General features: G+C 35.3%; 1 protein-coding gene across 1 annotated transcript; it reads right to left on the bottom strand.

Moving 5' to 3' along the window:
• Positions 1 to 531: 531 nt before the first annotated feature.
• On the bottom strand, positions 532 to 10,324 carry LOC132266817 (probable disease resistance protein At5g66900). The gene is made up of 6 exons (XM_059767799.1): positions 9,305 to 10,324; positions 8,351 to 8,751; positions 7,630 to 7,991; positions 5,884 to 6,107; positions 4,808 to 5,784; positions 532 to 753 (listed from the first exon to the last, which is right to left on the bottom strand). The coding sequence occupies exons 1-5, from the start codon at positions 9,948 to 9,950 to the stop codon at positions 4,844 to 4,846; spliced, it is 2,574 nt and encodes an 857-aa protein (XP_059623782.1). The 5' UTR covers positions 9,951 to 10,324; the 3' UTR covers positions 532 to 753; positions 4,808 to 4,843.
• Positions 10,325 to 17,741: the final 7,417 nt, after the last annotated feature.

Raw genomic sequence — 17,741 nt, 5'->3', positions numbered from 1 at the left:
TGAAAATTTTAAGAGTATATTTTACATGCTAAAATTTCAAGTGATACTCTTAAATGGAAATTTTTGATAATTTTTTGGATTTGAAGTGCTCAGGATTCATTGACAAGTGAAGAGTGTCACTTAAAATTTTATCCTAATTTAATTCTGCATTCTGCATGTAAATGATGACAAAAGCTCCATTATATTTTCTAAGTCTGTACAGAGAAGATGAAGAATTACAGGGATTTTGAAGTTCAGTGTTGCTGATTTTCCTATTCAGTATCTGGTTGTGCCACTTTCAGATAAGCAGCTGAAGGCCTCTGATTCCAAAATTTGGTTCCCCATTTGAACTCTTAACAATGGAATCAGGAAAACCAGAACATGAAAACAACGGAAGTAAACTTTTGTATCCGTTGTTGTCCGATTGAACCTGTCATTTGAATACGAGAAGATGTTTTGTCATGCCCCAACCTGTACATTGGGATCACTCATCCCACACTATACTTGACCATTTTCATATTAAATCAAGTCTTACATGAATCAACACAAGGGTTTTCAAAACATTCTCAATTACAATAACCAGTAATACACAAGTCCATAATTACATTATTCCTCGCTTCAAAACATCCTCAATAACAATAACAAGAAAAACACAAGTTCATAGTTACGGTACTGTGAAAACACAAAGCCCATAATTACATTATTCCTCACAAATCAAACAAATAAGACGGCCATCCACCAAAATCTCAATCCTGCTCAGCATCGGTGCCTTACCTGGAACATTGAAAACAGGGTGAGTTCACAGCTTCGAAAGATCATAGCTCTCAACAAGTAAACTTGTACCATTCCTCAATAACAATGGTACGACATACTAATAGACATATATCATAATTCATCACTAAAGTGCAGGTGTTACTAGCATAATTTACATCTCAATTCAATATATTATGAAATAAGTCCATTGATTAACTTTTAAAGGTAAATCGTAACTAAATCGTAACATTTGTTGAACTTTTGTTCTCTCTAATTCCTTATACATGGGAATGCATTCAATCTTCCATAGGTAAGGAATGAATCCAACATTTTAATAGGAGGTAGGATATGCATCAACCACACGTGATACTCGATAATAGTAGAAAACATATCCAACATTTCATATGAGAACAAAACCAATCAGGCAAGGAACAAATCCATAACACTTTGAAGAATTATTCAATTTTCATTTATCAGTGTGTGTGTGTATAGATATATATATATATATATATATATATATATATATATATTCCATTAATACTTTCAAATTTGTGTAGGATTACTCTAATCTCACTTCATTTATTAAAATTTATCCACAAATAGATTTATTTAAACATAGTAAGAAACTATATTCTCAATTAAGTACTCCAAGTACCACTTTTGAGAGAAATTAATTTACAAATGGACCTAAAGTGCCTCTAAGTCATATATTCCATGTATTATAATTATTTACTTCAAATAATAATTTTGATAGTTTCTGTAACTTTTTTATATTTTTCTCTAATTTTTCATACTTTAGTCAATAAAAATACTTTTCAATATCAAATGGGCCCAGGGTGGGCCCAATCAACTGGGCTTGTCAAACCCATTCTGTTGGGCCAAGACTCAAGCTGATATGCAGTACTTGCACGCGTGGGGTTCACTGTTATTGGTAATTTGATCCTCTTCCTCTTTCACACATCCAGTATGCCCAAATCCCTAATTTCAATCATTGACAGTTCTCTTCCATGCCAAACTCTCCCACTTCAGTTTCATGCTTGAAAATCAAATTAAATATAGGGCTATTCATTAATTCAAGTCTATATACTCAAAAAATTCCATGGTTTATGTTGTGACTTATGGGTTGATAAAGTTTTAGGATTAGAATTCTTTCATATGTATGTACATATGAGCACATGTACTAAATTCTTCATTCTATCTATCCAAATAATGGGTTTTAATTCCACTTCTTAAACAGAAACTAAATAATCAAAATTCCACAAGAAACTTTCAAGAATACACCAAGTTATGTCTAACAATTAAGAGGTTCGGGGCCGAGCTCAATAGTGTGGGCTTGTAACTCAAGTGGGGACATTAAAGTGATCGGATAAGTCGTCTGCCATAGTATATATATATATAAAAATAAAAAATAAAAAATAAAGTAAGAGGTTCAGACATGGCAATTAAGTTCATGTTTACATATACATATATATTTATATAATTCCAGCATACTAATATCTTCATAAATTCAACTCAAAACATATTATACTCATCTAACATGTCAGAAATCACTCGTTCTCAACAAGGCTTTGGCTATGGTTTCCCTTCAAAGTATTTTACTGCACCCGTAATAATACACTCTTATATATGAATTCTAGGACCATTAATTGAATCTTACCAGACCAGATTCCTTAACTTGGTTTTCTCACCATTACATGCAACAATTATTCATGCTTATACATTCTCTCACCTATATAACCATCAATATATTCATGTACAATCATGGTATACTCAGAAGGCCGAAACACATTCTATAATTCAAGCACCTTGCAAACAAGTATCTTTAAACATAAGATGCAATTTAGTATGTTATGTAATGTCTTAAGGCTAATCATCGAGATGCTGATAAATTCAGTATTAACTCAAGATTTTTCTTACATCTATCAATAAATGTATAAATATATATAAGCACAATACAGATTTACTTGTCAAATATTACAACATGCAGAGTGCATATGCATATTCATATGAGAATGTACGTAAACATATATAAACATATATATCTACTCTACTGCTCTAATCCATATTATATAGCAATTTCAACAGGATTCTAATTAAATGCTCTATCGTGTAAGCAAAGTCAACAGCTTTACCAACCATGGATATAAACCTATCTAATAGAATTCGTCTAACATCTTAAACAATTAACAGGGCAGAGTTCCACTTTCCTGTTAATTTCCTAATATGGTTTCACTCTCGGGTCTCAGTAGAATTACTCTTCCAGGCTTCTTAGTTTGGGCTTCTTTTAGAAGAAAGTGGTATATTCTGTCTTTTTGGGAATGTTTTACAATATATAGCCAAGGCATGTAACGGTAAAAAAAAGTGTAATCATGCAACGGTTCCAAAATGTCTATTCGTGCATGAAACAGACTTCTATTAATGTCCTAATAGCTTCTACTCATGTCCTAGCTCTTTTGAGAGCTAAGCATGATAATAACTGAACTTCTTTGTGAATATATATTAATTGCAAGCTGCATACTGCAATATGATGCCATGTTTTGTTATCATTCTAGTTAGATTCCAGTCAGGAACACAAAGCACACTCAAGTTTGGATGAAAAAGACTAATAACTTGGATCATCTTGCTGGTTTCAAAAAAAAATTTAATAATATTAAATAAATAAATCAAAAAGAAAAAGAAAAAGAAAAAGAAAAAACCAAACAAGGATAAGTACACATCTACTTGGTTCAAAATAAAAGAAATTTATACAGAACTTGAAAATCAGCTTCCTAGATGAGATCCAGCATCATGGCAAGAACGAAGATGGGATCAAGGAGAAGACAAAAGGGAGCTGGTAAGACTGACTTGGGGTTTTTTCAGAAATAAGCATATTATTCATCAACAAATATGATATGGTTTACATGATTTGATCAGCCACAATATTCACAATGGAGCACAAGAAATCAGAATGGCAAAGTTCTACGACATGAGGAAAAAATGACAATTCTCCTAAAGCATCAGTTTTACATGACAACCTTTCAAGTGTAAGTGTAAAGGAAAAAAGACTAGCACAAAATCAAACAATGACATTTTAAATAAAACAAAAGGCAATTTCCCATCAGTAGTGGTGGAGGAAAAATAGGAGTAGGAGAGTTGGCTACTTTCTACAGGGGAAATAATGAGTAATCAATCATGGTTCAGTCTAAAGCAAAGAAGAACGGTTTCAAATCAACATATCAGTCCCGAGATATGTACTGATAATCAGAAAATTGTTTGCATAAGTTTTATTCTCTAAATTTCAAATTAAGAGTTAGGTGTTTGATGGTGGTGCTGTCAAAGGAAACCACATGAAAGATATACAATAATACTTTTATTGTAACTCGAGATAGCTCAAGTTGTATCTCCTCCTTTTCAAATGGAAGGTTGAGGGTTCAAATCCATTAAGGTTATTGTCCAAGTATTTGTGAGTTAGGTGTATGACTAATTTACCCATAATAATACTTCAAGAGCTGCTCAAATCCCACTAGTTATCCACAATAAAGTAACAGATGCCCAAGTAGACTGCATAGCCAAAATCCAATTTTGAAACCTAAGGAGGCATCAACATTGTTCAACAAGTCACTTATCATTATTAACGTAACTAACGTGTGTGGGTAACATCAAGGAGATCACGCAATGATAAGAAGTCATAGTATTGCTCAACATGCAAACAGAAGTATAGTGTTCCACTTTGAATTTTGACAGTGCAGGTGCGGTGATAGTGGAGGAAGAAGTGGCAAAGCGTGCCCCAAATGGGGTGGATCTGGCAAAGGCACAATCGTGTTCTTGTGGGTTGAATGTCAGCTGTCAAATGGCAATGGTGGTAGTAGTGGGATGCTGCAATTTGGTGAGGGTTGTCGGAATTGGCGCTGCTGTGAAAAAGGGCAGTAATTACTTGGATCAGAACTGCGGCAGTGGCAACAATCATAATTGTTGTAATGTTATGTTATAATTTCCATTGAATGCCTTGTCAGTGGCAGTAGAATGGGTTTTTCATTTTTTTCCAATCTGTATATATCTTGCTTCAGAAGACAAAATTGAATACAAATAAACATACCTGAGGTTCTAAACCATTTTCTCAACCTGAGGTTTCTCAATGGTGGAGATTGGGAAGCCAGCTTAAATTTTTGTCTTCTTTAAGCACAGTTATCTTTAGATTGTTGAGATAAATCTTATAAGGTTCCCAAAGATCGGCAGTGTCCTCATAGCATATCACATCCTTTAATTGCCCAAGATCCTTGACGGACGCTGGCAGCTGACCCAGTTCACAACCTCTCATGTCGAGCTTTTTCAGACCACACAGCTCACCTATCCGTATTGGCAAATTGCTTATGCTTAAACAATAAGATATGTCAAGGAATCTTAATTTCTGGAGGCTTCCAACTGACTCTGTTAATCCTGTCAGTTCTGTACAGTAATGAAGCCTCAGCAGTTCTAAATTTGTTAGCATTCCAAGTCTTTCAGGAAGTGCTTTCAGGTCATCACATTTAGTGATGCTGAGCTTCTTAAGGCAGACAATATCACAGAGCCCCTCAGGCAGTTTCTCTAGATTACTGCAACAATGAATATCAATCTCCACAAGATTTGGGAACATATAGGCGAACTCGACAGTACAGTTCCTAAAGGTCTCGCCAATTCTACACATAATCAAGGATATCTTCCGCAAATTCCTGAACTGTAATTTGGACTCGCTAAGGAAAGAAATTGAAACATGCTCTAATCTGATTCTCTTTAGACTGGATAAATGACCAAGTAGCTCAAAGTTGCTTAGTTCAGCTGGGCAGACACCATTATTTGTGATGATGAGAACCTTCAGTTGATCCATTTTCTCCATGAATTCGGGCAGGCTGTAGTTCGTTGTCCGGAAGTTCAATATTAAGACTTCAACTTCAGGTAGTTGCTTGTCAGATGGCTGAACCAGCTTGGATAAATAACCAAGTAATGATTTGTATATATATGAAAAACTGTACCAGTTTGAGGAGAATGTTTTTTCAGGTAGTAGCATGTTGTTCAAGCTTGAGGAGAATGTTTCATCTGCAAGCAATATTCCACACATTGTGAATTGGGGGGGCAAAAGAAATAAATACAATATTGTCTATGAGGTTTCATATTGAAAACATAAGATAATCAAACCTATAGAGATAGACAAGATGCGGGCATGAAATGGTTGTATTTGTTCAATGGACCACTTGGAGAGGTCATTTTCACTTATGTCCATAATTAATCTTTTCCTCTGTTCTATGCTCTCTTGGCTGCTCCGGTAGATAGCCAGATCTCTGAGCAGATCATGCTGCGTGAGAAAATGTTCATTATAGTAGCCATCAATAACGAGCCCATCAATCTCACTTGCATCTTTCCTGTGAATGAGAGTAAAACAGATTGCTTATGAAGAAATTCAATTTTTAGGAATACAGTAATAACAAATATCTAGGGCCATTCCCACTCCAGTTTGGGAAAAACTAAGAACAAAGAAATTCAGGCATCCAAGAGACGACTGACAACAAAATAAAGGATAAATAGTAGCTGGAAACAGTTCAAAACTCCGATACCTTTCCTCTTATCAAATTCTCTCCAAATATTACTGTTGATATAAAAATTAAAGATTGAAGAGAGAAATTTAGAATGAAACAACACAAGGATATAAGTGGTTTGGCCACTACAGCCTACATCCACGGCACACAAACCCCAAAGGGCTAAATCATTTTTATTATATTCTCTTTGTTTTGTTTACAATGATCATCTCTATTTATAGATGAAATAATACAAGTGATAAATATGGAAAATACATTGATGGAGGATCCCTAAACCAATCCCATAAATCACTTCTATCAATATTCTATCAAGGCTTAAATCACTCCTATCATGATATTCTTGCAACAATTACCTTATTTATGAAAGTTCATAATCTTTATAACAATAATGATGATAATAATAATGATGATAATGATGATTATGATGATGATGATGATGCCGATGGTTGTGGTCTAGTGGTACTTCTTCCCCTTCCAAAATGGAAGGACGAGGGTTCAAGTCCTCATAGAGGCAAAGTGGGTGTGTGAATTTCTTACCATTGAAAAAAAATAATAATATGTTGATTGCTAGCATGTCAAATAAGCTAAGGACATATTATTTACTCCAGTTAACAGCAGGTTGAGCTATACAGTAAGACCACGGGTTCAAGTCAGAGACCAGCCAAATTATGCAAATAGTACAAAATGCTAGTTTAGGTATTTCCACTACATCCCTCCCAACATCTAGATAAACGGGGATTACAATAGGTGCTTGCCTTTTTATAAAGTAAAAAAACAACAATAGTGGCAACAACAATTTAACAATAAGGTGTTGTTTTTCCAGCCACTTGGGTCTGCTAAACTTATCCTATTTTTGCTTGCATCACTAAATAATCAGTCATGAAGTCTTCTCTTACCACCTCAACTCACATTCACTATGGCATCTCTTTCACCTCTAATCAGTTATTCCCCTTGAAAATTGTAGCATTTAGTGTTTGTTGTTTTAATAAAATTTGGCTTAGGGAAAAAAAGAAAAGAAATATGTACGTCATTTTTTCATGATAAGCCAGCTTAAATGACTTCCTCTAATCTTGCCTCAACTAGGTGCTACAGATGCTTCCGCACAGTTACATAGATGTCTTATTCATCTTAAGCTTAGCAATAAGCACATGCACAAACTAACATGTAGGTGCTGTTGCTCTGGCGGCTGGCGTAATGGTAGATGTCAAGGATTCCAAGCTTCCACCCCACCCAACACCTTGCATAGGCCGGACCATCACTGTGTGATGGGCGTTCACAAACTACCATGAAAAAAATCATCAAATAAACATAATTTGATCCCTTTAAAGAAAATAGAAGCCTAAAATACCTTGTAAACACAAGATTAACCAAATTTCGGGATGCTAGTTCATGGATGTTGGCAAGGGCATATGTGCCATCTTCATCCAGGTTGTACAGTTCCACCCACATATCAATTAGAGCCATGGCCGGAATCCTTTGATCTTCAGGAAATAATCCTAGGTCCAGGAAACACTCTTTGACATCAGTCTTTTCATCCAAGGCATCTATGCTAGTTTGGAGACGAATAAGCAGATCACTGTTGGAATCAAAAATGGATTGTCCTTTAGACCATTGCTCCAGTGTACGTTTCCAGATCACCTCCGGTCGTCCACAGAGTGATCCACCAACCACTGTAAGGGCCAGCGGGAATTCCCTACAGCCTCTGACTATCTTCAATTCAATGTAACAAATTATATCAGTTGCAGTTTTTTTGCAAAGAAAAAGTAATGCAGAATTTCAGATAAGTAAATGTAAGCTCTACTTCTTGATCTTCCTTTAAGTGGATGTAACTAATGCAGATTTGCAGACAAGTATTTTAAGGCTCTACTTCTTGACCTTGAATTAAATGAATTTAACCAATTCACAGTTCCAGAAAAGAAAATATTTTAGATCAGTTTGTGTGGAAAAATTGGAAATGCAATAATAAAACATGCAAACATAACTGCACATCTATATGTGCAAATATGTGATTTTAACAGATGAGTAACAGCAAAAATAATAATTCATGCATACAAGCGTCTGTGTTTTACCTTGTTGACAAGATCCTCTGGCATGTTGATGCTCCCACCATGTGGAAATGCTGAGTGACAAAACAGATCCATGGCATCTCCATCACTCAATCGTTCCAATTTATATGTACAATTGAATATTGGAAATTCATATCTTGATGTAACCAATATTCGGTATCCTGGTATTCGTTTCTTGAACTTCTGAATAAGGGATTCTGATACAGGCCAAGCATCATCCAAGACCAGCAATATAGGATCTGGTCCTATTTGCTTCAACAAGTTTTCTAGTTGAATGATTGCGTCGTCATCATCTTGATACTCGGGCACCAGAAAATTCTTATGTTGAAACATTTTCTGAACAATGACCTTGAGGTTGGGTGTCTTTGAAAACGTGACAAAGAAAATATTGTTCTTAAATACACCTGTCAAAAGATGGCATTATAAAATCAGTTAGATCAAAGTAAAACATCATTACAAGTTTTAGACAGTTCATACACAAAAATTCTGCACCAAGCTTGGGAAGTCTGTCAACAACTTTATCTTTCACAGTCAAAAATTGATTATCAGAATAAAAGGAACAAACAACTCATGAGGAACAATACAACTATGTGCCCCAGCAAAAACTATACAACCACTTGATTCAAATCAATGCCGCTAAACTTAAGAAGAATTCATTTTCATTCATGACATAGATTTAAAGGTTTTTGGATAAATTTTGCTAGCATGGCTCAATTTGATACAGGCACATCAAAGCATTTATTTGCAAACTATTAGGTCTCATTCTTTAAGCATTCTTACTTATATTTAGATTTAGGCTCCAATAAGATCCATACATTTATGTAGATACCTTCAATGTAAGATCCTAATAAAATACATCTCCCCTACCTCTAATCTAAAATCATGTTCAATCATTTCACTAGATCACCAAATTAAATTAGACATAAAACAAAGAGAGGATCTTTTTATGGATGATACCTTTAATTTCGACATCATGACACAGCATGCTTGCCAATGTAGTCTTCCCACGTCCTCCTGGAGCCGAAAGCACAACCACCTGTGCATCTTCTTCCTGTAGATCCTTGAGTAACCTGATCTTCAATTCGTGAAGGGGCACAGCCTTTCCAACAGTAAATCCGGGAGCTTCCGGAGCTCCACACGGACCTACAAACACACTCGGAGCACATACCCTTCCACCTTTTCTCATTTCATCCAATATTGCATAGATTTCATTAAGCCTCGCCTCATGTTTTTTGTTATCCCTTGTCTGCAGAAGTTGCACATAGGTCTGATAGAACTTCACATCCGAATCCTCCAATTCTTTGATTTTTTTGGACTTGGAAGCCCTCTTCCAGAAATTGAAACGCGATGTTTTCGAGCAGCTGCCGACGAGCTTTTGGGACTCGTCTTGCCGATCGGTGAACTTTCTGATTTCTTCCTCCGGAAGGCCCAATTCTCTGCCAATCTCCTCAATCTCACGTATGAGTGGTTCCATTGAAGTGACTCTTGATTCCAATCCTTGGCGGTTGTCATCGAAGCTGATGGCTCTGCCTGAAAAATCCAGAGCAGCTCTCAGTGCTTCACCAGCTACTGCTCCCAAACCAGCCCCTCCAACATCCGCCATCTATATGATGGTTTTCCTGTGTCTGCACAGAAAGAAAACCCCAATTCACTGAAAATCAAGAGGGAATTGAATTGGGTTTCTGAATACTCAAGAGGAATTGAAAACGGGTTTCTGAAAATCAAGAGGCATTGAATTGGGTTTCTGGTCTTCCAGAGAAACTGAAAACGGGTTCCTGAAAATCACGAGGAATTGAACTGAATTTTGAACCCATTTCAGTGAGGTTGGTGTTAACGACGAATGTGAGAAGAAAAGAACATTTTGGAATTTCACAAGTTTCTCTGATTTTTCCAGGGAAACTTCCTAGCATTGACCCGCGGGAGAAATATGACTGATAAAGTTTAGGAGGGAACCGCAATATTTGACATATGAGGATGATACAGCCCATTGGTTTGATAGTGGTAACTGGACTTAAATGCTTATTAAACATGTCTGTGTTTCACTCGGATAATTTGATTACGTATTTCACTTAAACTTTATTTAAAATTCAATTACACTTATTTAATTAAACATATATTTTATATATTAATAATAATTAATTTAACTAAACTCGTGAATAAGTTGTGTCATATTTACATTAATTTTAATTTAAATTTAAATTTAATTTTAATTAAACGTGTTTTTCAGTATTATATTGTATCATTTGGTCACTTATTTATTAAATAAATTATGCGTCTAGTATTGTTTCAACCTATATTGATTCACTTAAAATAAGAGAAATTGAATTGGATAATTGAATTAGGTTTTTGAATCTTCTTATTTTTGTTTTTGGTTGTCTACTTTGTTGGTTTGTTTTTAAATTTAAGTCTGACAGTGTTAATGGGTTAAAAGTGAAAGATAGGGGAATGAGATTGAACACATCTCAAATTAGGAAAGAAAATCTGACCATTGGATTACGAGTGCAGAGTATGTTAAAAGTAATAAATCAAAGGACAAATAGCAATATTAGATTCCTACTTTTCTAAACAAAGGTCATGAATTAAGCAATTTGTGCAAGTGAATTGTTTTACTTTAAAAACAAAAATAAATAAATAAATAAATTTAATAATAATATTTTGAAATCTCTCAAGTTTCTCTGATTTTTCATGGAATTAGAAAAGATAAAAGGAATGTCTTATTTAAAGGAGGAGTGGCGGCACTAAAAAGAGAAACATCTAGAAAGAAAAACCCAAATCCCCTTCGATCCTCCAAACTTTCTTCCAAAGTTGATCGCATTTTCTTTTGTCTATTTATTAGAGTTGTCTTTCCTCCTTTGCATAGGAGATTTCTCTTTTCTTAAGAGATTCTTTGCTTGTCGGAGTGATTTTTTGGCCTCTTTCGTGGTCTGTTATTTCTTTCCCTTCTTTATATTTCTTTCTTCTCTGGTGGCCTTCTTTGTATTTTTTGGTGGTCTAATTCCATGGAGGCTTCAGTGATGTTGACGGCGCAGGAGTCCACAAAGGGTGTGCTGGTTGGTCGGCGAAGAACGATGTTCTATGGCTTTATTGAAGGTTGCCGGCGTTGGATTTGGTTGTACAATCCTTTATGGCGGTTCTCCCTAGGAAGAGATTCGCGATGGAGTGTGGATTTATCGTTTCTGAGTACCAGGCTGGCGATTGCCATCACTGGTGTTGGCGCTGTGATGGTTGGCGGTGTTGGCATTGTGGTGGTCAGCGGTTTTTTGATGGGTCAGCTTTGGAAGTCGGCTCTTGGGTTGCTACTTCGACGTCATGGTTGATGTGGGGGACCGATATTTTCAAAGTTGCTTTTTGGAGTTTGGTGGGCCAACTACTTGACTTTGCTATAACTTTCTATAAGGCAGTGCAGCGGGGTCTTTTCCAAGGTAAGATTTTTTTATTATTTACGGTTTATTTACTTACTTACCTTGGTGTTTTCAGTTAGTGGTGATGCGTACTTTGGAGCAATTCTGGACTTGTTTAACATGTTGACTTTAAGTGGGCCGTGTTGTATTCTTCCTTCTAGGCCCATTTTATGGTTTCCTTTTGGGTCATTTCTTGGGGATGCAGAGGCCCGTTTTGTGTTCATTTTCATTGGTGGTTTGTTGGATATGTCTTAGCATGGGTCGATGGCTTCCTTTGTAGTGGGTTCTTTGGTCCTCTATGCTTGCCGATCGATGGATTTACGTTAGGTTCCTCCCACTATCTTGGCAGTGTGTATTGATGGTGTTGCTTTTTGTCCCTTTGATATCCGTATGGTGCTCCAGGTTCTCCCTTCGAATTGGGTTCCCTCTATATATAGATAGAGGCACGAGGTGGTTAATGCTGTTATCTAGCTTTCCCGGAGTCATGCTCATACGGATTGGTGGGCTGCAATGGTTTTAAATCTTGGAGTGCTGTTGGGATGGGCTACTATGTTTGGTATGATGCTTTATAATGCGGTGGCAGTTATCGCATGCCTTCTGGATGTTGTCAGTAGCATCATACCATTTTATATTGTCTGGTATCATCATGTACAACCTCCAAGCAATACGTCCTATGGTAGAGTTGATTAGGAAGGTTGCATGCACACAATTATGTACTTGTCTCTATATTTGAAGTGTGTTCCTCCTTATGTATTTGTGGCTTTGATGAATATAAAATCTTTTTGTTTATTTGCTCTATTTAAATAAACAAAAAGATTTTATCGTCACTGGTGTTGGCGCTGTGATGGTTGGCGGTGTTGGCGTTGTGGTGGTCAGCGATTTTTTGATGGGTCAGCTTTGGAAGTCGGCTCTTGGGTTGTTACTTCGACGTCATGGTTGACGTGGGGGACCGATATTTTCAAAGTTGCTTTTTGGAGTTTGGCGGGCCAGCTACTTGACTTTGCTATAACTTTCTATAAGGCAGTGCAGCGGGGTCTTTTCCAAGGTAAGATTTTTTTTATTATTTACGGTTTATTTACTTACTTACCTTGGTGTTTTCAGTTAGTGGCGATGCGTACTTTGGAGCAATTTTGGACTTGTTTAACATGTTGACTTTAAGTGGGCCGTGTTGTATTTTGCCTTCTAAGCCCATTTTATGGTTTCCTTTTGGGTCATTTCTTGGGGATGCAGAGGCCCGTTTTGTGTTCATTTTCATTGGTGGTTTGTTGGATATGTCTTGGCATGGGTTGATGGCTTCCCTTGTAGTGGGTTCTTTGGTCCTCTATGCTTGCCGGTCGATGGATTTACGTTGGGTTCCTCCCAGTATCTTGGTAGTGTGTATTGATGGTGTTGCTTTTTGTCCCTTTGATATCCGTATGGTGCTCCAGGTTCTCCCCTCGAATTGGGTTCCCTCTATATATAGACAGAGGCACGAGGTGGTTAATGTTGTTATTTAGCTTTCCCGGAGTCATGCTCATACAGATTGGTGGGCTGCAATGGTTTTGGATCTTGGAGTGCTGTTGGGATGGGCTACTATGTTTGGTATGATGCTTTATAATGCGGTGGCAGTTATCGCATGCCTTCTGGATGTTGTCAGTTGCATCATACCATTTTATATTGTCTGGTATCGTCATGTACAAGCTCCAAACAATACGTCCTATGGTAGAGTTGATTAGGAAGGTTGCACGCACACAATTATGTACTTGTCTCTATATTTGAAGTGTGCTCCTCCTTATGTATTTGTGGCTTTGATGAATATAAAATCTTTTTGTTTATTTGCTCTATTCAAGCTTCTGGTTCTAATCTCTAGTATGTCACCGTCTCATACCGGTGCATACATTCCTCCAGCTAACATAGTTGACAAAGCAGTATAAATATTCATCAACCACATCCCAAAACCAAGAAGATATTTTCATGACACGTCACTGAAGTCACTGGAATGCACTTGATGGAGTTAATCACAGACAGATATATTAATACGCATATATGACATCCAAAAACAAAGTATGCATAAAAGGACCAAGCCAAAAGAAAAGCTTCAATAAGTAGGCACTAGTACCTGCACAAGAACAATAGTCAAATACAATACAGAGGGTGTACTTATGTACACATTACATATACGGAATCAAAGAATACAAGTTTTGATATATAAGGTCACGATGAGTGTTTTAATAATTAAAAATTGAACCTTTGAATAAAATTATCTCAATCAAGGAAGGTGAAAAAAAAAAAAAATCTTTTTTAATATCTATCAATAAAAGCATTTTTTTAGTTGGGGTCGAAGTTTCCTTATTCTTGACCCGTAAGAAAATATGACTGTGATAACAAAACTTTCTAATATTTTATGGCTAGCCTCAGTATTTGACATGTCAAGTTAATGCCAACGTGAATATGAGTTTGATAAATTTACACATCTATTAAAAGCCTCTAGGTGGATTTGGAAATTGTTAATGGGATAGACTAATATTTTTTTGGAGTGACAAATATTAGTATTTTATATTATTTTATTTTTTGTACTGTACGAAAATTGTCTATATTTATATTTTTTTGGCCGGACTAAAATTGTCAATACTAATTTTTTTTAGGAGTGGGATTCAAGCCCACCAGAGTCCATTCCTATATCTATCCTTGAATATGTTGCGTTTATTTATAATTTAATTAGTCCCGTCCAATTAACATGTTCTGCGTTGGGCAATAAATATGTTATGTTCGTATTAGAAACAGTTCATTTAACTTAACCAATAAATTTGGTCAGGTTCTTAATTCTAATTTTATTTAGACGTTCTTATTCATTAAACTAATAATATATGCGGGCTCATGTTACACTGGCAATAATTGTCATGTGTAATATAACAGGATAACTATGTCTTGTGTCGTGTTTGTGAACTCATTATAACATAACAGTTACGGAGCATGTCTATACACAACACGTCAATTCGAGTCTACACGTGCTGACCAGTAGCTAATCAGAATCCAATCGAAACTTTTTGGGTTTGGGTAATTTTATTCGCAAGAAGAAAGAAGGAAAGTTGGCGAAGGGTGTGAATTATCTCAAAGAGTAGTTCGGTTTTACAATCTTCAAATGATTGTCAATTCTTTGGTACCAAAGTTTGAGGGTGAAGTATGTAATTGCATCTTTGTACCGGTCTAGGAAACATATTTTTGATTTGTGAATTTGGTCGAAACTCCATAGTCTGAGCTCGGTAACGAAAAAAACGATCGCAAGTTTTAATAAGGCCAAAACTGTACAGTCATAACCCTTAGTTGTATATTGAAATGACAAAAATGTCCTCCTTTTATTAAAAACAATTAAAAAAATAAAAGGTAATTACAAAATGGTGGGTTTATCTGTTGGGATGGATTAGTCATTTTGTTGTTATCTGACATTAAGCCAAACTCTATTGTCATTATCTATATTAAACTGTTAGAATTTTTTACTAAATTTTTTTTGTTAGTAATCAACAGAAAACTTTGACTAATAAGTGTGATCATTGTGAGTTACAAAGATGCAATTCAAAATCAACTAAAATAACCTATTTAATGTGAACTATTATAACCTTTTGCAGTGAGTGTGTCCAGTACGTAATGAATACACATATAAATAATTATATTCAGTGATAAAGACACACATTCAATCTGAAAAGATACTTTTATTTCTATAAATACTCCGATTGGAATGCCATTTGCAATTCGTTCAACTCATTTTCTTCTCTCTTTCTCTCTAGACTTGAACCCAACCCAAGTGGCTTCAAACCATAGGTCAAATTGTCCGAGCCACTTAAACTCTAATCCAATTTCATCGAGCCATATTACTTAAACTCTAATCCAATTTCATCGAGCCATGTTAAGATTGGTCCAAACCATTTGATTCGAATTGCAACCAATTCAACATTTATATAGTATAGATGCATTTTTGAGTCAGGGAGAGTATTATACGGAAGAGGTTTGCCGTATTTACGAGTTTGTAGTGCTGTTACTGGTGGATGTAAACCGTTGTATCTTGGGAGACAAGCACCACAGAGTCCGTCAGTACCATACAGGACATAAATTGTGTTAAGAACATAGTATCCAATACTAGCCTCACTCCAAATTCTTTATTTATTATTATTATTTTATTGCTTTAATTTGCATGTTTAATTATATATTGAGTTGAATATTTAATTAATTATTTTTTAGCATATTATTAATTATCTCATGGTATAGTAGCATAAGGTTAGTTATATCTTAATGCAAGTATATATTTTTCAACTAATAATATTAAGAGAGTCCTCTTTTATGAAAAGAGGTTATTAGCTCTCTTTATTTAACCAATATATTGAGATATTGTTTTGAGATAAAAAGTTAAATTAGTCATTTAATAAATCTTTTAGCTCATTGGTTAAACAGCGATAACTAAGTTCCCTTATGAGAGGGTTTTCATAATAGCATTGCTCATTAAATTAAATGGACGAGCGTTAGGGTGCATAGAGCATATTGTCACCTTTTCAAGTTTAGAATTTTAATTGGTTGACACAACTCATAAAAGTCTTATGTTATGTTTGAGAGTAGTAAATCAATATGTTGAATTTCGAATCAAAAAAAATTTAATTTTCTTTCAATACTAAATTAAAGAAACCGATTCGGTTGTGCACTTGTTTTTTTCCTTAGTCTTCAATGAAAGAATGAAAACTGATTTTGATAAAGGGGTAGGTTGGATACCTTGGAGGTCTTCGACTTGAGTGGTGGACCCATTGAGACTGCAAATGGGAGACCTGTTAATGTGTGTAAATCTGAATTCTTGTGAAGGAATGGACTATTTATAAAAAGTTTGACCTTTTGGTCAAACGCAATTAAGAGAACCCAAACTACGTACTTTTGGAAATTTTTTGAAATTGTCTCACCTTAAGATGCAAAAAAACATGCATCAATCTCATTGCATCGCACTTTAAGGTCTAACATTTTGCACTCTTCTCCTTTTTCGTGCCTAATTTGAATTTTGTGTGTGGATAATAACCTATATCTGCGCATTTTAGAGCTATAAAATCCAATTTTGATCAAGAATGGACCTTTCTAGAAGACTTTTAAAACAATCCGTCAAAATCCGATGATCTCAAGGGGTTCCTTTCAAGATCGAACAGTAAAAATAGCCCAATCGGAGGTGGATTTTGGGGGCGTTTAAGTAAAATGTACTGAATTCCACTCTGGAAGTGTCAATATGATAATAGTAAAATGGAGGTTTGAAAATTCAGAAATGAACTTAGTGGGGGCCGAAAGCCCCACTTTTGTAATTCCTCAATGTTAGGCCAATTGAGTGGGCCCCTTTGAAATCCAATGGTACCACTAAATGAATTATGATAATAAATCAAATGACCATTTGAACCCTTTAATTGGGTGATATGGGAGTTTATGGTCTTCCCATAATAATTGGAATCAAATTCATGGTTCCAAAAATCCTAATTCTCAATTTGAAATCAACTCCACAATCAAACAATGTAAATGAATTAAAATGTTAAAAAATAACATTAATACATCTTGGAGTGGATTTGGAGTCTTTGGGCCTTTTTGATATTGATTGAAATCGAAATTAGTAAGCTTAAAACCTTAATTGGGCTCGATTTTGGGGCAATTTCACAACCAAATGGTGAAATTGACCAAAAATGACTAAAAGTAATACAATTTCACCTTGATCGAAAGTGTGATGTCTACAGGTATGAATCTTACATTTTACTACAAAGAGAACAACTTAACAAGAAGAAGATTTTAAATGGTACAGCTCGTATTATAATGTACATAGCTGTACTTGCACAATTTATGTGCTATTTGATAAAATTGAAAAGTACTGAAAATTTTAAGAGTTAAATTTTATGTGTAAAAATTTCATGTTCGAGTGTTATATTGAAATTTTTGATACCTTTTTAATTTTTAAGTGTTCAGGATTGTGATAAGTGAACTCAATGTCATTTGAAATTTACCCT

Source organism: Cornus florida, unplaced genomic scaffold, assembly GCF_030987335.1.
Source record: "Cornus florida cultivar Cherokee Brave unplaced genomic scaffold, ASM3098733v1 CherokeeBrave_3.0.0_Hap2_Chr07, whole genome shotgun sequence".
Taxonomy (NCBI): Eukaryota; Viridiplantae; Streptophyta; class Magnoliopsida; order Cornales; family Cornaceae; genus Cornus; species Cornus florida.
The sequence above is the reverse complement of the archived record's forward strand: the minus strand, read 5'-3'. Positions and strand labels throughout refer to the sequence as shown.